The sequence below is a fragment of the Amblyraja radiata genome, chromosome 2, assembly GCF_010909765.2.
Source record: "Amblyraja radiata isolate CabotCenter1 chromosome 2, sAmbRad1.1.pri, whole genome shotgun sequence".
In the NCBI taxonomy this organism is placed as follows: Eukaryota; Metazoa; Chordata; class Chondrichthyes; order Rajiformes; family Rajidae; genus Amblyraja; species Amblyraja radiata.
Genome location: NC_045957.1, coordinates 55,343,058 through 55,359,568, shown reverse-complemented (window position 1 = coordinate 55,359,568; position 16,511 = coordinate 55,343,058). Strand labels below are relative to the sequence as shown.

The window sequence follows — 16,511 nt, the reverse complement described above, 5'->3', positions numbered from 1 at the left end:
AACATAGAAACATAGACAATACATGCAGGGGTAGACCATTTGGCCCTTCGAGCCAGCACCGCCATTCAATATGATCATGGCTGATCATCCAGAATCAGTACCCCATTCCTGCCTTCTCCCCATATCCCTTGATTCTGCCAGCCCTAAGAGCTAAATCTAACACTTACAGTAAAAGATAGGTGGCTCTGGCAGAGATGTGACCTGATTGATGTATATAACACTGTACAACAACATGTACAGTGGCGGCCCCTAACGGCAGCGGCTCGACTACAGTCGTCTGTCTTTTTTTGATTTTTGTCTTGTTAAATGTATGTCTTGAGTTAGTTTTAATTTTATTTTTTAGCTGTGTATATGTGGGGGGTGGTGGGGGGGCTGTGGGGGAAACCGTTTTAAATCTCTTCCCTGTGCGGGTGCCCGACTATTCCCTGTCGGGTCTCGGATGTCGTTGGGCCTAACATCATGGAGCCGGCGGCGACCTCCGGCCGGGACTAACCTGAGGGCTCCAGTTGCAGAGCCTGCGGAACTGACGTCGCGGAGCTGGCCAACTTCAGAGCGGGAAGAGTTGTGGTGGCGTGCGCTGCGACCCAACTTTTGGAGTTCGGAGGCACCGGCCACAGACCTGGTGGACAGGAACATCGGGAGCTCGCAGGTCCCTGGTGGGAGACTGCTTTTCCGAGCTCCGCAACGGCGACTTCTCCCGCTGGAATCGCGGGTTTAAGGACATGGAGCCGGGGCCTAACATCACCCGGCGTGGCTTAAACGGCCTCAGGACTTACCATCGCCCGCCGGGGCTTTAACATCGGAGCCCCAGTTCGCCTCGACACTGCAGTTGGACTGCTGGACCACGGGAGAAGGAACAAAGGGAAGACTTTGCCTTCCATCACAGTGAGGAGATGTTGGAGACTCACTGTGATGGATGTTTATGTAAACTGTGTTAAGTGTGGGTCTTGGATTGTTTTGTAATGTAAAAAACTGTAGAAATTATATTTCGTTCAAACCTAGGTTTGAATGACAATAAATTGCATTCTATTCTATTCTATTCTATAAGATTATGAGAGGTATAGATATAATAGTCAAAATATTTTCCCCATGATAGGGGTATTAAACACAAGAGGCCCTAGATTCAAAGTGAGAAAGGAATTTTAAAGGGGATCTGAAGGGCAAGATTTTTTTAGAGTGAGCTTAATATCTGGACTGTCCTTTCGGAGAAGGTGATAGAATCAGATACAATTGCTGCGCTGAAGAGGCACTTAGACACTTACATATGCAAGGCGCATAAAGATTCAGTCTTAATGGAAAGAAATATGATTAGTGTAGATGGATAAAGGTTGGAATAGACATGGTGATACAAAGGGCCCGTTTCTGTGCTGTACCACTCCAGGACTTCCTTCCCAAGGACAGAACTGGGAATGTTTGTTCCATCTATCGTTCCATTCATAACTACTCAATAAAAGAACCAGCTTGTCCTGTACGCAGCAGACATCAACATTCAGGCACAGGCTAATACGTGGCAAGTACCAAAGCACCATGCAAGTCCTGGGTGGTGTCCCTCATCAACACGAGCGAACCGAAACATCCACCCTAGACATTCAACCACACATCTGGGAGGGGGGATCACCAGTGACCAGAATCTCAACTGGTTCAGCCACATAAATGCTGTGGTGGCAAAAACAAATCAGAGACTAGGTATCTTGTGGCTAGAGACTCGCATCCTGATACCATAAGGCGTTTCCACCATCTACAAGGCATGAGTCAAGAGAATGATGGACACCTACCACTCATCTAGATAATGTCACATCAACAACCACTTAATTGGTAACCCATCAGGCATCCTGAGCACTTATTCCCAATACCATCTATAGATTTGGTTAATTACTTGGGCTCCTTCAGCAACAAACCCGAAAAGAACAAGGCCAGAAAGTCTATGGGAACACCACTATCTGCGAATTCCCATCCAAATCACGACATTATCATTGTTCCTCCGCCATTATTGGGTCCAAACTGTGAGAGTCCCTATCCAAAAACACAACAGGAGTATCTTCACCAGCAGGAATGCAGCAATGCAGCTCACCATTACCTTCCCAAACTATGTTAGGAATAAGGAATAAATGTTGGGCTTCACAGCGATGCCCAGACTTTATAGAATGAAATAATCTCCTATTACAGGATTAGTGCACAGGAGAGATTAAGGAATAATAGCAGTCTTCAATTTTTTAGGGTGAAATGTCACCGTGTCATAAAATGAACTAAAAGAAGATTTTCCTATAAATCCTGATCTTTTGATTTTAGGGCTTTTTCAGGAGAACTATACAGAAAAACCTTCATCCAACCTACAGTTGTAAACATGAAGAAAAATGTATCATCGATAAAGTTACAAGGAATCAATGTCAAGAATGCCGGTTCAAAAAGTGCATTGCTGTTGGCATGGCAACTGACTGTAAGCAAATTTTACATCACTGCTTTAACTATTTACTTTGTTTCTGTTTTTACGATTTTAAAATTAGCCTTCCCTCTAAACCTTTCGGGGTTCCCATTCTAACATTATTTACAGAATCGAATGCAGGAATATTTACAGTATGAACATCATTGGACTCTCTCCTTGTAGACACCAAAAGCTGAAAATGCACATTAATGCCAGAAGCAGCAATGATATTTTTTGTGCTGAAAATGATAACATAGGTATTCACTGTATTCCGTATTTACAAATTTTATGAACAAAGTATATTTTTGTGGGACAAAGGTGATAATATTTCAAGTAATTAGAAGATTTGAACACTGATCCCCTGTGCCTATTTAACACTTTTTTTAAATTTCAAGTTTCTACCATTCATGATTTTCATTTTATTTCTAAAAGACTGATAGTATCGGAAGATAATATACTGAAGAAATTCTTGACGACACAGTAATCTGGATGTTTGTCAAGGGAACGTGTTAAATTGACATTAGTAACAATTTTCCAGTCACAGCAATGTAAGACCAGTGGGGGAGGTAATGATTGTAGGAAAAATGGTAATTTTGCATTTTCCTATTTTTGTATAATTAGTGGTATTGGATGATGGCAAACGGCTAGCAAAACGTAAACTAATAGAAGAGAACCGAGAGAAGAGGCGTCGAGAGGAGGTGACAAAAACACTTGTTGATAAACCTGAGCCAACAGAAGAGGAATGGGAACTTATACGATCAGTGACAGAGGCTCACATCGCCACCAATGCACAAGGAGACCATTGGAAACAGAAACGGAAATTTCTGGCAAGTTCCTTCGCAAAGCGCAAAAAAATCAGGCACTGTCCATTCACTCCCTGACTTAACCTGTATCCTGTGCACCTCCATGTACATGTTTTGATCATATTCCATCTTCAGCCACAAAGGATTGAGAAAAGAAAGCCTCCCCAAATTGAAAAATATAAATGTGAGAATTTGCAAATATTCTTCACTAAGAGGTTCTAAATGCAGTTCAACTCAAACATTTTTTCATTGCTGTAACAGATATAGTAATCACAGAATGAGGCAAGAGTGAGGTGTACGGATTTCAGTTCAAGTTAGCAGGAAAGCAATGGCGAACCAAAAGAAACCAAGTGATGGACAGCCTGAGCTTGGCATGAATTGGGTGGCCAGATAACTAGGGGTTCTGTGGAAACCATTGACCATCAGCCCTTTACAGCTCAGCAAACCTCACTCAGGCTTCAATCCCTGCAACAAAGCTAAGAGCTAAGCTGAAGGTCAGATGTCGACCTCTATGATTGTAAATAGTGCACTGGAAAAGATAAGTGCTTGATTGTTTTGTTTTATTTGTATTATATTTAATTATTTATTAATATTTGAATGTTTTATTTTTGAATTCGTTTTTTTTTTTTAAGCCTCATAGTTACTTCAATCTATTGGAAAACTTTGCAAATATCGCTGACTTTAACAAACATTTAAAAACTCCTAAGGAGCAAATGAGCTGTCAAAGGCTTTGAGTACATTGGAGAGCCAGGGCCTCAGCGTAAGCACAGCATGGAACTAGATGCCTCTAGGATCAGAGGAACAATATTCAACCACCTTGTCCAGGTAAAGGTGAGTGCAGGCAGGTGGAGACGAGGTCAGCATCCAGGCATTTTCAAATGGACATCCATAGATGCAGGGCTGCCAACTCTCACGCTTTGAGCGTGAGAGTCACGCATTTCAGCCCAATCACACGCCCTCACGCTGATGACAGAATTCTCACGCTATCTTCAGTCCCTGCACAGCAAAGATCCTATAGCGGAGCTATACGATCTTTGCTGCACAGTTTGCCTCTTTGCGCCACATGACAGCGATCCGTGCGGTCAGGGGAAACGCGTCGGTTGACGGCTGTGAGTGACGTCGCGTCTCTTCTCTCTTGGTCGGATGTACAGCGGCCGGGTGTCAGCGCCTCTGTGCACCGGCTGTGAGCGTTGCGCTGCCGGTCGCCGCTGCAGCCTCGCTCCCTCGCTCCCTCCCTCCTGCCCTTCAACTCACATGGCAGCGCCAGCACCGCCAATCCATGCAACACCAGATGGGCGGTCGGGGAAAGTGAGGGAGGGGAGAAAGAGAGAGAGAGAGGGAAAGAAAAAAAGGGAGGGATGGAGGCAAAGAGAGACAGGGGGAGGGAATGTAGGAAGGGGATGAAGGAAGGGAAGGAGAAAGGGGAGAAAGAGGGAGGGTGAGGAAGATTCAAGATTCAAGAGACTTTATTGTCATGTGTCCCTGATAGGACAATGAAATTCTTGCTTTGCTTCAGCACAACAGAACATAGTAGGCATTGACTACAAAACAGATCAGTGTGTCCATATACCATTATATAAATATATACACACATGAATAAATAAACTGATAAAGTGCAAATAACAGATAATGGGCTATTAATGTTCAGAGTTTTGTCTGAGCCAAGTTTAATAGCTTGGTGGCTGTGGGGAAGTAGCTATTCCTGAACCTGGTAGTTGCAGTCTTCAGGCTCCTGTACCTTCTCCCTGAAGGTAGCAGGGAGATGAGTGTGTGGCCAGGATGGTGTGGGTCCTTGATGATATTGCCAGCCTTTTTGAGGCAGCGACTGCGATAGATCCCCTCGATGGAAGGGACTGGGCAGTGTTTACTACTTTTTGTAGTCTTTTCCTCTCCAAGGCGCTCAAGTTGCCGAACCAAGCCACGATGCAACCGGTCAGCATGCTCTCTACTGTGCACCTGTAGAAGTTAGAGAGAGTCCTTCTTGACAAACCGACTCTCCGTAATCTTCTCAGGAAGTAGAGGCGCTGATGTGCTTTCTTAATAATTGCATCAGTGTTCTCGGACCAGGAAAGATCTTCAGAGATTTGCACGCCCAGGAATTTAAAGCTCTTGACCATTTCAACCATCGACGCGTTGGTATAAACGGGACTGTGGGTCCCCATCCTACTCCTTCCAAAGTCCACAATCAGTTCCTTGGTTTTGCTGGTGTTGAGGGCCAGGTTATTGTGCTGGCACCATATGGACAGTTGCTCGATCTCTCTTCTATACTCTGACTCGTCCCCATCAGTGATACGTCCCACAACAGTGGTGTCGTCAGCGAACTTGATGATGGAGTTCGCACTATGACCGGCTATGCAGTCATGAGTTTAGAGTGACTACAGCAGGGGGCTGAGCACGCAGCCTAGAGGTGCTCCCGTGCTGATTGTTATCGAGTCTGACACATTTCCACCAATACGAACAGACTGTGGTCTGTGAATAAGGAAGTCAAGGATCCAATTGCAGAGGGATGCGCAGAGACCCAGTTCTGCGAGTTTGGTAACCTGCTTGGAGCGAATGATTGTATTAAATGCTGAGCTGTAATCAATGAATAACAGCCTGACATATGAGTTTTTGATGTCCAAGTGGACCAGAGCGGAGTGGAAGGCCAGCGAGATCGCATCCACCGTAGATCTGTTGTGGCGGTAAGCGAACTGCAGTGGGTCCAGGTTTTTGTCGAGGTAGGAGTTGATTAGCGCCATGATCAGCCTCTCAAAGCACTTCATCACCACCGGCGTTAGTGCCACTGGTCGATTGTCATTGAGACACGTCACCTTACTCTTCTTGGGCACTGGTATTATTGATGCCCTTTTGAAGCAGGTGGGAACCTCAGACCTCAGAAGTGAGAGGTTGAAAATGTCCGTAAAAACTCCAGCCAGTTGGTCCACACTGGTTTTTAGAACAAGATCAGGTATAACATCAGGTCCAGGCACTTTTCGAGGGTTCACCCCTCTGAAGGATTTTCTGACGTCGCCCTCTGTGACTGAGAGTGAAATACCATCACAGTGAATGGGGGCTCGAGAAGGCACATCAGTGTTCTGCCTATCAAAGCGTGCGTAAAACGCATTGAGCTCATCAGGGAGTGATGTTTCGCCGACATTCGAGCTGCCTCCTGATTTTGCCTTGTTGGAGGTGATTGCATTCAGTCCCCGCCACAGCTGCCGAACATCTGTTTCATCCTCCAGTTTGGAGCAGAAGTCCCTTTTGGCCTTTTTGATGGCCTTACCAAGGGCGTATCTGGACTTCTTGTAGACCACTGTATCATCGGACGTGAATGCCCTGTGTCTGGTCTTCAGGAGAGTGCGGATCTCAAAGTTCATCCAAGGTTTCTGATTGGGAAACACTCGGAAGGTTTTGGTAGGGATGCAGTCCTCCACACATTTCTTTACGAAGTCTGTAACGACTGTGGCGTATTCGTTCAAGTCCGTTGCCGAGTCCTTGAACATTGCCCAGTCTACAGACCCCAAACAGTCCTGGAGTTGTTCCTCTGCTCCCCCCCCCCCCCCCCCGACCAGCTCTGTACAGTCCTCAGCTCTGGGGGTGCGCTCTTTAATTGCTGCCTGTAGGCAGGAAGAAACAGCACCGCAGTATGGTCGGATTTACCGAAGTGAGGGCGAGGGATAGAGCAATAGGCATTCTTGATGGTGGTGTAGCAGTGGTCGAGGGTGTTAGGTCCTCTGGTGCAGCAGGAGACATGTTGGTGGAAGTTGGGGAGTGATTTCTTGAGGTTCGCCTTATTGAAGTCCCCAGCAATGGTGGTAAATGCCTCGGGGTAAGATGTCTGGTGTTTGTTGACCACGGCGTGCAGCTCCTCCAGTGCCAGACGGACGTCTGCCTGGGGTGGGATGTAGACCGCGGTCAGGATGATGGAGGTGAATTCTCTTGGGAGGTAGAAGGGACGGCACTTCACCGCCAGATGTTCGAGGTGTGGAGAGCAGGAGTTGGACAGGACTGCCACGTCTGAGCACCACGCAGAGTTGACCATGAGGCAGACTCCCCCTCCTCTCCCTTTCCCAGATGCCAGTGTACGGTCCATACGGTGGATGGAGAACCCTTCAGGCTAGACCGCTGAGTCTGGGGAGCTGGGGGTGAGCCGTGTCTCTGTGAAACAGAACACAGAGCATTCTCTCAGCTCCCTTTGATAAAGCAGCCTTGGCCTTAAGTCCTCCACTTTGTTTTCAAGGGACTGTACATTGGCCAGTAGGATAGTAGGTTCTTTTAGGTTCTGGTGCTCCGCGAATGTCGCCGCAGGCAGGCGCCATCTTGCTCCTGCGGAGGAAAGAGAGGGAGGGGGAGGAAAGAGGGTGGGAGGGGGAGGAAAGAAGGGGGAGGATTGAGGGAGGGATGGGGGGAGGAAAGAGGGCGGGATGGGGGAGGAGGGAGGAAGGGGAGGAAAGAGGGAGGTAGTGGGGAGGATAAAGGGAGGGAGGGGAGGATGGAGGGAGGGAGGGGGAAGGAAAGGTGTGTGTGTGTGTGCGTGTCTCCCTGTGTGTGTGCCTCCCTGTCTGTGCCTCCTTGTGTGTGTCTCACTGTGTGTGTGTGTCTCCCTGTGTGTGTCTGTGTGTGTGTGTCTCCCTGTGTGTGTGTCTCCCTGTGTGTGTCTGTGTGTGTCTCCCTGTGTGTGTGTCCCTGTGTGTGTGTGTGTGTGTGTGTGTGTGTGTGTGTGTGTGTGTGTGTGTGTGTGTGTGTGTGTGTGTGTGTGTGTGTGTGTCTCCCTGTGTGTGTGTGTGTGTCTCTGTGTCTCCCTGTCTGTGTGTGTGTGTGTGTGTGTGTGTGTGTGTGTGTGTCTCCCTGTGTGTGCGTGTGTCTCCCCGTGTGTGTGTCTGTCTGTCTCCCTGTGTGTGTGTGTCTGTCTCCCTGTGTGTGTGTGTGTCTGTATCCCTGTGTGTGTGTGTGTGTGTCTGTCTCCCTGTGTGTGTGTGTGTCTGTATCCCTGTGTGTGTGTGTGTGTGTCGTCCTTTGTGTATGTGTTTCCCTGTGCGTCTGTTGTCACATCCTGGCCTTAGACAGGGCTGCCAACTCTCACGCTTTGAGCGTGAGAGTCACGCATTTCAGCCAATTCTCACGCTGATGACAGAATTCTCACGCTGTCTTCAGTCCCTGCACAGTTTGTCTCTTTGCGCCACATCACAGCGATCTGTGCGGTCTGGGGAAGCGCGTCAGTTGGCGGCTGTGAGTGACGTCGCGTCTTTTCTCTTCTCTTCTCTTCTCTTCTTTCTTGGTTAGATGTGCAGCTGCTGACAACATGAAGCAGCCGGTGATAGAACTAACCAGGTGAATCGGTTGTAAAAAATGGGGCCAAACATCTAGGACAGGGTTCGGCAACCTATGGCACATGGGCCGAATCCGGCCCGTAACCCGAAAAAACACGTTTTTTTTTCAATTTGTTTTCGCGGGGTCGGTACCGGCGAGTCGACCTGAGAACTGCAGCCAGTCCCTGGGACGCGAGCTGATCTGGGAACGGCAGCCAGCCCCTGGGCACACAGAATGCCAACTTGATCATTATGGACAAATTGGGCCAGCCATGTACATGTTGTATAACTCTATGCAGATCTGAATGGGCTTAGAATTAACATTTAAGCAAAATTGCCCCCACTTTCCCCATTTTGATTCTTGAGAATATCCCTTTGCTCTGTTAACAGCGTTAAAGTACTTATGAGGTAGAGTCATGAAAGGGAACTTGTTAATTTTTTTTAGTTTGCTTTAATTTGTTAGTTGATTGTCTGTTGAGTACCATAATTTCTGAAATGGTCTTAAAGTAACTTAACTGTTATAAAACAGTAATAAGTGATTTTTGTCCAAACAATTGGAACTTGGATAAAATGTTTGCATTATTAGCAGGGCTGCCAACTCTCACGCATTGAGCGTGAGAATCACGCATTTCACAAAATTCTCACGCTCTCACGCTGATCACAAAATTTCTCACGCTCAAATATCTGCAGGTGCTGGAAGTTCAAAATAAAGCAAAAATTGTTTTTGAGGTGAGTAAAAACCATGAGGGGAATATAAGGTGAATGCATAGTCTTTTTCCCGGGATATGTGATTCAAGCACTAGAGGGGATTGGTTTAAAGCAGGGCTGTCAAACTACCGGCCTGATGGATGATTTTGGGGGGGAAAAAGTAGTTTTGTTTCCCCCATGCAGATGGTGTGATAGGTGAGACACGGCGGCGGTGGTCGCAGCACCGACCCCCTCCCCCTTCCCTCCTGAGGCACTGCTCACACCTCCCACCCTCACCTCCGGCGGCTCTATGTCCGTCGGTCTCTCTGTCCACACCCCATGGAGTTTTAACCCGGAGCCAGGAGCAGACCGGGTGAGTGGGGGTATCGATGCCGCTTCCGGAGCCGCGGGGATGAATCTCGGGCTAAGGCTCCGCTCCAATGCCTGATCCCTGGGTCACTGACCTTTACCTCCCGCAGACCCCCGGGTCACTGACCCTCACCTCCCCCAGACCCCAGCTGGACAAGGAGCACCTTGGCCGGCCCGCATTCCCAGGAGGGGGGGGGGGGGGAGGGAAACTCTCCCCGGGCATCACCAAGTCTCCGCTCACTCTGGATGTTGTCGCCGTTTCAATGACACTGACACACTCTCATACACACACTGGCACACACAAGGTTTAAAAGGATATGGGCCAAATGCGGATAAATGGGACTAGTTTAGATGGGGCATCTTGATCTGCATTAACAAGTTGGGATGAAGGGCCTGTTTCCATGCTGCAAGACTATGACACATTGTGGAAAGGGCCCAATTGATCTGGAGAGGATCCAGGGGCGATTTATGAAGATGTTGGCAGGGCTGGAATGTTTTTTACATTTTGAAGAAAGATTTGATAACTGGTATTGTATTCTCTGCAGCAACGGAGGTGAAGAAAAAACTTAGTTGAGGTGAATAATATTATGAGAATATGACCTGTAACAAATAGTGTAGGAAGGAATTGCAGAAGCTGGTTTAAACTGAAGATAGACACAAAAAACTAGAAAAACAGCAGGACAGGCAGCATCTCTGGAGAGAAAGAATGGGTGAAGTTTCGGGTCGAGACCTTCAGCCTGAAGAGGTTGAAAACCAGCCATAAAACACAATGACTGGACATGTGTGTTATCCAACTAAGGGCAGAAATCAGAATCATGTGTTCATCTTTATTCACGTGACACCATAATAAATATATTACAGAAAAAATAATTTAATGGGGTGACACGGTGGCGCAGCGGTAGAGTTGCTGCCTTACAGCACCATGGGTTTTCTCTGGATATTCCGGTTTCTCCCATATCCAGGTTTGTAGGTTAATTGACTTCTGTAAATTGTCCCTGGCATGATGGATGGAATTGGTGTATGATAGATTGCTGGTCGGTGTGGACTTGGTGGGCTGAAGGGCCTGTTTCCATATATATTTTTACATATATATCTTAATTTCATTGAACCATATATGATTGAATATGTGGCATTATTTTCCTCTTGTTTCTATATTCAAAGGGTAACGTTGATTGATTTATTTGTGCAGAACAGTGATGGAAGTCTGACTTTTGCTTTGTTTCTCTGTGTTTTCGCTATATACAGTGGCTTGCAAAAGTATTCATACCCCTTGAACTTTTCCACATTTTGTCACGTTACAACCACAAACGTAAATGTATTTTATTGGGATTTTATGTGATAGACCAACACAAAGTGGTGCATAATTGTGAAGTGGAAGGAAAATGATACATGGTTTTCAAATTGTTTTACAAATAAAAAACTGAAAAGTGTGGCGTGCAAAAGTATTCAGCCCCCCTGAGTCAATACTTTGTAGAACCACCTTTCGCTGCAATTACAGCTGCAAGTCTTTTGGGGTATGTCTCTACCAGCTTTGCACATCTAGAGACTGAAATTTTTGCCCATTCTTCTTTGCAAAATAGCTCAAGCTCAGTCAGATTGGATGGAGAGCGTCTGTGAACAGCAATTTTCAAGTCTTGCCAGAGATTCTCAATTGGATTTAGGTCTGGACTTTGACTGGGCCATTCTAACACATGAATATGCTTTGATCTAAACCATTCCATTGTAGCTCTGGCTGTATGTTTAGGGTCGTTATCCTGCTGGAAGGTGAACCTCCGCCCCAGTCTCAAGTCTTTTGCAGACTAACAGGTTTTCTTCCAAGATTGCCCTGTATTTGGCTCCATCCATCTTCCCATCAACTCTGACCAGCTTCTCTGTCCCTGCTGAAGAAAAGATTTCCACAGCATGATGCTGCCACCACCATGTTTCACAGTGGGGATGGTGTGTTCAGGGTGATGTGCAGTGTTAGTTTTCCGCCACTCATAGCGTTTTGCATTTAGGCCAAAAACTTCAATTTTGGTCTCATCTGACCAGAGCACCTTCCTCCACATGTTTGCTGTGCCCCCACATGGCTTGTGGCAAACTGCAAACGGGACTTCTTATGGCTTTTTTTCAACAATGGCTTTCTTCTTGCCACTCTTCCATAAAGGCCCGATTTGTGGAGTGCACGACTAATAGTTGTCCTGTGGACAGATTCTCCCACCTGAGCTGTGGATCTCTGCAGCTCCTCCAGAGTTACCATGGGCCTCTTGGCTGCTTCTCTAATCAATGCTCTCCTTGCCCGGCCTGTCAGTTTAGGTGGACGGCCATGTCTTGGTAGGTTTGCAGTTGTGCCATACTCTTTCCATTTTCGGATGATGGATTGAACAGTGCTCCGTGAGATGTTCAAAGCTTGGGATATTTTTTTATAACCTAACCCTGCTTTAAACTTCTCCACAACTTTATCCCTGACCTGTCTGGTGTGTTCCTTGGACTTCATGATGCTGTTTGTTCACTAATGTTCTCTAACAAACCTCTGAGGCTTTCACAGAACAGCTGTATTTATACTGAGATTAGATTACACACAAGTGGACTCTATTTACTAATTAGGTGACTTCTGAAGGCAATTGGTTGCACTGGATTTTATTTAGGGGTATCAGAGTAAAGGGCTGAATACTTTTGCATGCCACACTTTTCAGTTTTTTATTTGTAAAAAAATTTGAAAACCATGTATCATTTTCCTTCCACTTCACAATTATGCGCCACTTTGTGTTGGTCTATCACATAAAATCCCAATAAAATACATTTACGTTTGTGGTTGTAACGTGACAAAATGTGGAAAAGTTCAAGGGGTATGAATACTTTTGCAAGCCACTGTATATGCATAACAGCATGAATATAATCTGATTTTCATACATGAATATAGTCATTCATGTGCTGCACCTGTTGATCAGAGCCTGGCTCTGTTGTGGAATGTAATTAGGAATGTAATTTAGCCAAACCTTATTCATACCTGATCCAATTTAAACCATATGGATTCCTGAGGATTGGAGGGTAGCTAATGTAACACCACTTTTTAAAAAGGGAGGGAGAGAGAAAACGGGGAATTACAGACCAGTTAGTCTAACATCGGTAGTGGGGAAACTGCTAGAATCAGTTATTAAAGATGGGATAGCAGCACATTTGGAAAGTGGTGAAATCATTGGACAAAGTCAGCATGGATTTATGAAGGGTAAATCATGTCTGACGAATCTTATAGAATTTTTCGAGGATGTAACTAGTAGAGTGGATAAGGGAGAACCAGTGGATGTGTTATATCTGGACTTTCAGAAGGCTTTCGACAAGGTCCCACATAAGAGATTTGTATACAAACTTAAAGCATACGGTATTGGGGGTTCAGTATTGATGTGGATAGAGAACTGGCTGGCAGACAGGAAGCAAAGAGTAGGAGTAAACGGGTCCTTTTCACAATGGCAGGCAGTGACTAGTGGGGTACCACAAGGCTCAGTTCTGGGACCCCAGCTATTTACGATATATATTAATGATTTGGACGAGGGAATTGAATGCAACATCTCCAAGTTTGCGGATGACACGAAGCTGGGGGGCAGTGTTAGCTGTGAGGAGGATGCTAGGAGGCTGCAAGGTGACTTGGATAGGCTGGGTGAGTGGGCAAATGCATGGCAGATGCAGTATAATGTGGATAAATGTGAGGTTATCCACTTTGGTGGCAAAAACAGGAAAATAGATTATTATCTGAATGGTGGCCGATTAGGAAAGGGGGAGATGCAACGAGACCTGGGTGTCATGGTACACCAGTCATTAAAAGTAGGCATGCAGGTGCAGCAGGCAGTGAAGAAGGCGAATGGTGTGTTAGCATTCATAGCAAAAGGATTTGAGTATAGGAGCAGGGAGGTTCTACTGCAGTTGTACAGGGTCTTGGTGAGACCACATCTGGAGTATTGCGTACAGTTTTGGTCTCCTAATCTGAGGAAAGACATTCTTGCCATAGAGGGAGTACAGAGAATGTTCACCAGACTGATTCCTGGGATGTCAAGACTTTCATATGAAGAAAGACTGGATCGACTCGGTTTGTACAGGTACTCGCTAGAATTTAGAAGATTGAGGGGGGTCCTTATAGAAACGTACAAAATTCTTAAGGGGTTGGACAGGCTAGATGCAGGAAGATTGTTCCCGATGTTGGGGAAGTCCAGAACAAGGGGTCACAGTTTAAGGATAAAGGGGAAATCTTTTAGGACCGAGATGAGGAAAACTTTTTTCACACAGAGAGTGGTGAATCTGTGGAATTCTCTCCCGCAGAAGGTAGTTGAGGCCAGTTCATTGGCTATATTTAAGAGGGAGTTAGATGTGGCCCTTGTGGCTAAAGGGATCAGGGGGTATGGAGAGAAGGCAGGGACAGGATACTGAGTTGGATGATCAGCCATGATCATATTGAATGGCGGTGCAGGCTCGAAGGGCCGAATGGCCTACTCCTGCACCTATTTTCTATGTTTCTATGTTTCTATAAATGTTGCATTCAAGTGCAAATTAAAAGGCTCGCTCTTCTGATTATCCATTCCTCGCCTCGCACTTCTGATTATCCATTCCTTGGGTCTTTGATCCCTGGTTTGCTGAGTTTCAGTTTTGGTCCACAGAGTCCACAATGACCAGCTATCACCCTTACACTATTTCCATCCTACACACCAGGGACAAATTTACAGAAGCCAATTAACCTACAAACCTGTACGTTTTTGGAATGCGGGAGGAAACCAGAGGAAACAGCAGCGGTTTCAGGGAGAACAAACAAATTTGGTACAGATAGCACCCTAGTCAGGATCAAACCTGGGTCTCTGGCGATGTAAGGCAGGAACTCTACCACCATGCCAATGTGCCAACCTTATTGATGGATTATACAGGCGTATGTGTTCCCAACAATATCACTGCATTAAGTCGGTTTGTAAAAAAACGCCAGGCTATGGATTCAAGTGGATTTTTCCTTTCCCTGAAAATGCCAGTATTTCAACTCTAATTTTAAACAAAGGCACCTCGCATTCTTAGAGAAATTAGTGCGCAAAATGTAATGTTTCGTAAATTGACAAGCTTAACGTTAAACCTTAAATTGTTGCAGCAAAAAGTGCGTAGTAACTTCATAAGTTGGAATGCACGATATGTTTTCACGTGATATTGTGTTCATTTTGCAGCCTGAGGAAATTGGGCAGACACCAATAGAGAATGCACCCGAAGGGAGCAAGGTGGACCTGGAGGCCTTCAGTGAGTTTACAAGAATTATCACGCCCGCAATTACAAGGGTGGTTGATTTTGCCAAAAAATTACCAATATTCTGTGAGGTAGGATTTTCATTTCTTTAATTTTATACTTTTTTGATGTAATATTGGAATCTTCCTTCCTGACGTTGGAAAGGCTCACCGAAGCGTTATTTGAAGTTATGATGTTCACAACTGACACTTTTGTAGTGCTGATAGCATTGGAAAATGGCCCAAGGTGATTCGCACAAAGCCAAATTTCAAGGAGTTTTCAGAGATGACAAGGCGTTTGGTGGGAGGAGGAATTTAAAGAAACCCTTGAACAGAAGGCAGAATATTTTCATTTTGCTTTAAGATTGTTTTCGGCTGTATATCATGCAAAGGGGGCAATTTGTATCCACCAGCTGGAAAGGTGCAAAATTCACAAAGTATTCATCCAACACATAGGCAGCACAGTGGTGCAGCAGGTAATGTTGCTGCTTCATAGATGCTAAACTCTAGTGCTGTTCATGTTGAGTTGCTATATTTTCTCTGTGGCTGCTTGCGTTTCCTTTGGTGTGCTCCAGTTTCCTCATACATACCAAAGAGCTGCAGGTTGGTGAGCAAGTTGCCCCTAATGTGTATGCGCATGGTAGAATGTGAGGGAGGTAGATGGGAATATGGGAGGAATATGTTCCAGAGAATTTTAGTAATATAAAGGGATCACCGTACGAGCAGCATTGACTTGATGGGCTGAATGGCCTCCTATGTCACAAAACATGGAAAGTCCTGATTTTTTTAATGCTCTGGCTTCATTAAATGCTGTTTGCGAATGATTGAATTACTCGCTTACTTGAATTACTTGAATTATTGTAGACTGGCAAGAAATAAGTCAACAACCTGATTAGATCTGATGAAAATTCATCGATCTGTAATGCTAACTTTACTTCTCTCTCCACAGAAGCTGCCTGACCTGCTGAATATTTTTTTTTTGATTTTCAGTATCTGCAGTTCTTTAATTTTAGGCACAGATTCAGGCTTTGTGTTAGTTCCACTGTAAGTATCAATTTAAATTGATGAGTGGAATAAGTCAATGAAACAATGTCAAAAATAAATAATTGAAACAATTGTGCAGGTCCAATTTGCTGTTGAAAGTAAAAGCTATCTGAAACTGTTGTTCTCTATCCTCAACATTTCCAGTCTAGAGAATTGAAATATATAGGAGAAATCTGAATATATAGGTAATTAAATCACTTTTGCCGCAAGGCTACTAGATTGTCATAAAAATCATGTCGTTCACAATATCCTTCAGGAACAGGTCCTTACCTGTCCTGGTCGATATGTGACTGTAGACCACCAGAGTGATTAACTCTGAATCGTCAATAGAGAAGCAATTAGGGATGGAGTAATTATGTCAGAGATGTAGGAACATCAGAAATAGAATCATGTCGGCATTCCGCTCCTAGTACATGCTGCGCCATTCAATAAGTTTATGGATTATCTTTTACTTCTTCACTACTCGCCTGCACTAATTCCATATCCTTTGATCCCCTTTGTATCTTAAAAGTTGTTGTCTGTCCTGAATATACTTATCAGAGATTCACCACCCGATATGGGTGACGACTTTTCTTCTCATTTTCTGATTGAGGAAATTCCACATATCTCCAAATGACTCTTACAAGCGTCTGCAGATTGGTTTGGTAACAGCTCTGCCTAAGACTGCAAA

The 16,511-nt window shown here is 45.2% G+C and overlaps 1 protein-coding gene across 4 annotated transcripts in view; it reads left to right on the top strand.

Moving 5' to 3' along the window:
- The window catches only part of thrb (thyroid hormone receptor beta), a 238,234-nt gene that overhangs the window by 204,681 nt on the left and 17,042 nt on the right, over window positions 1-16,511 (top strand). For all 4 annotated transcript variants that reach the window (XM_033046930.1, XM_033046913.1, XM_033046922.1 and 1 more), the window contains exons 5-7: window positions 2,290-2,437; window positions 3,044-3,249; window positions 14,744-14,890. In XM_033046930.1, the coding sequence (XP_032902821.1) occupies window positions 2,290-2,437; window positions 3,044-3,249; window positions 14,744-14,890 (501 nt within the window). The remainder of the gene's footprint in view (window positions 1-2,289; window positions 2,438-3,043; window positions 3,250-14,743; window positions 14,891-16,511) is intronic.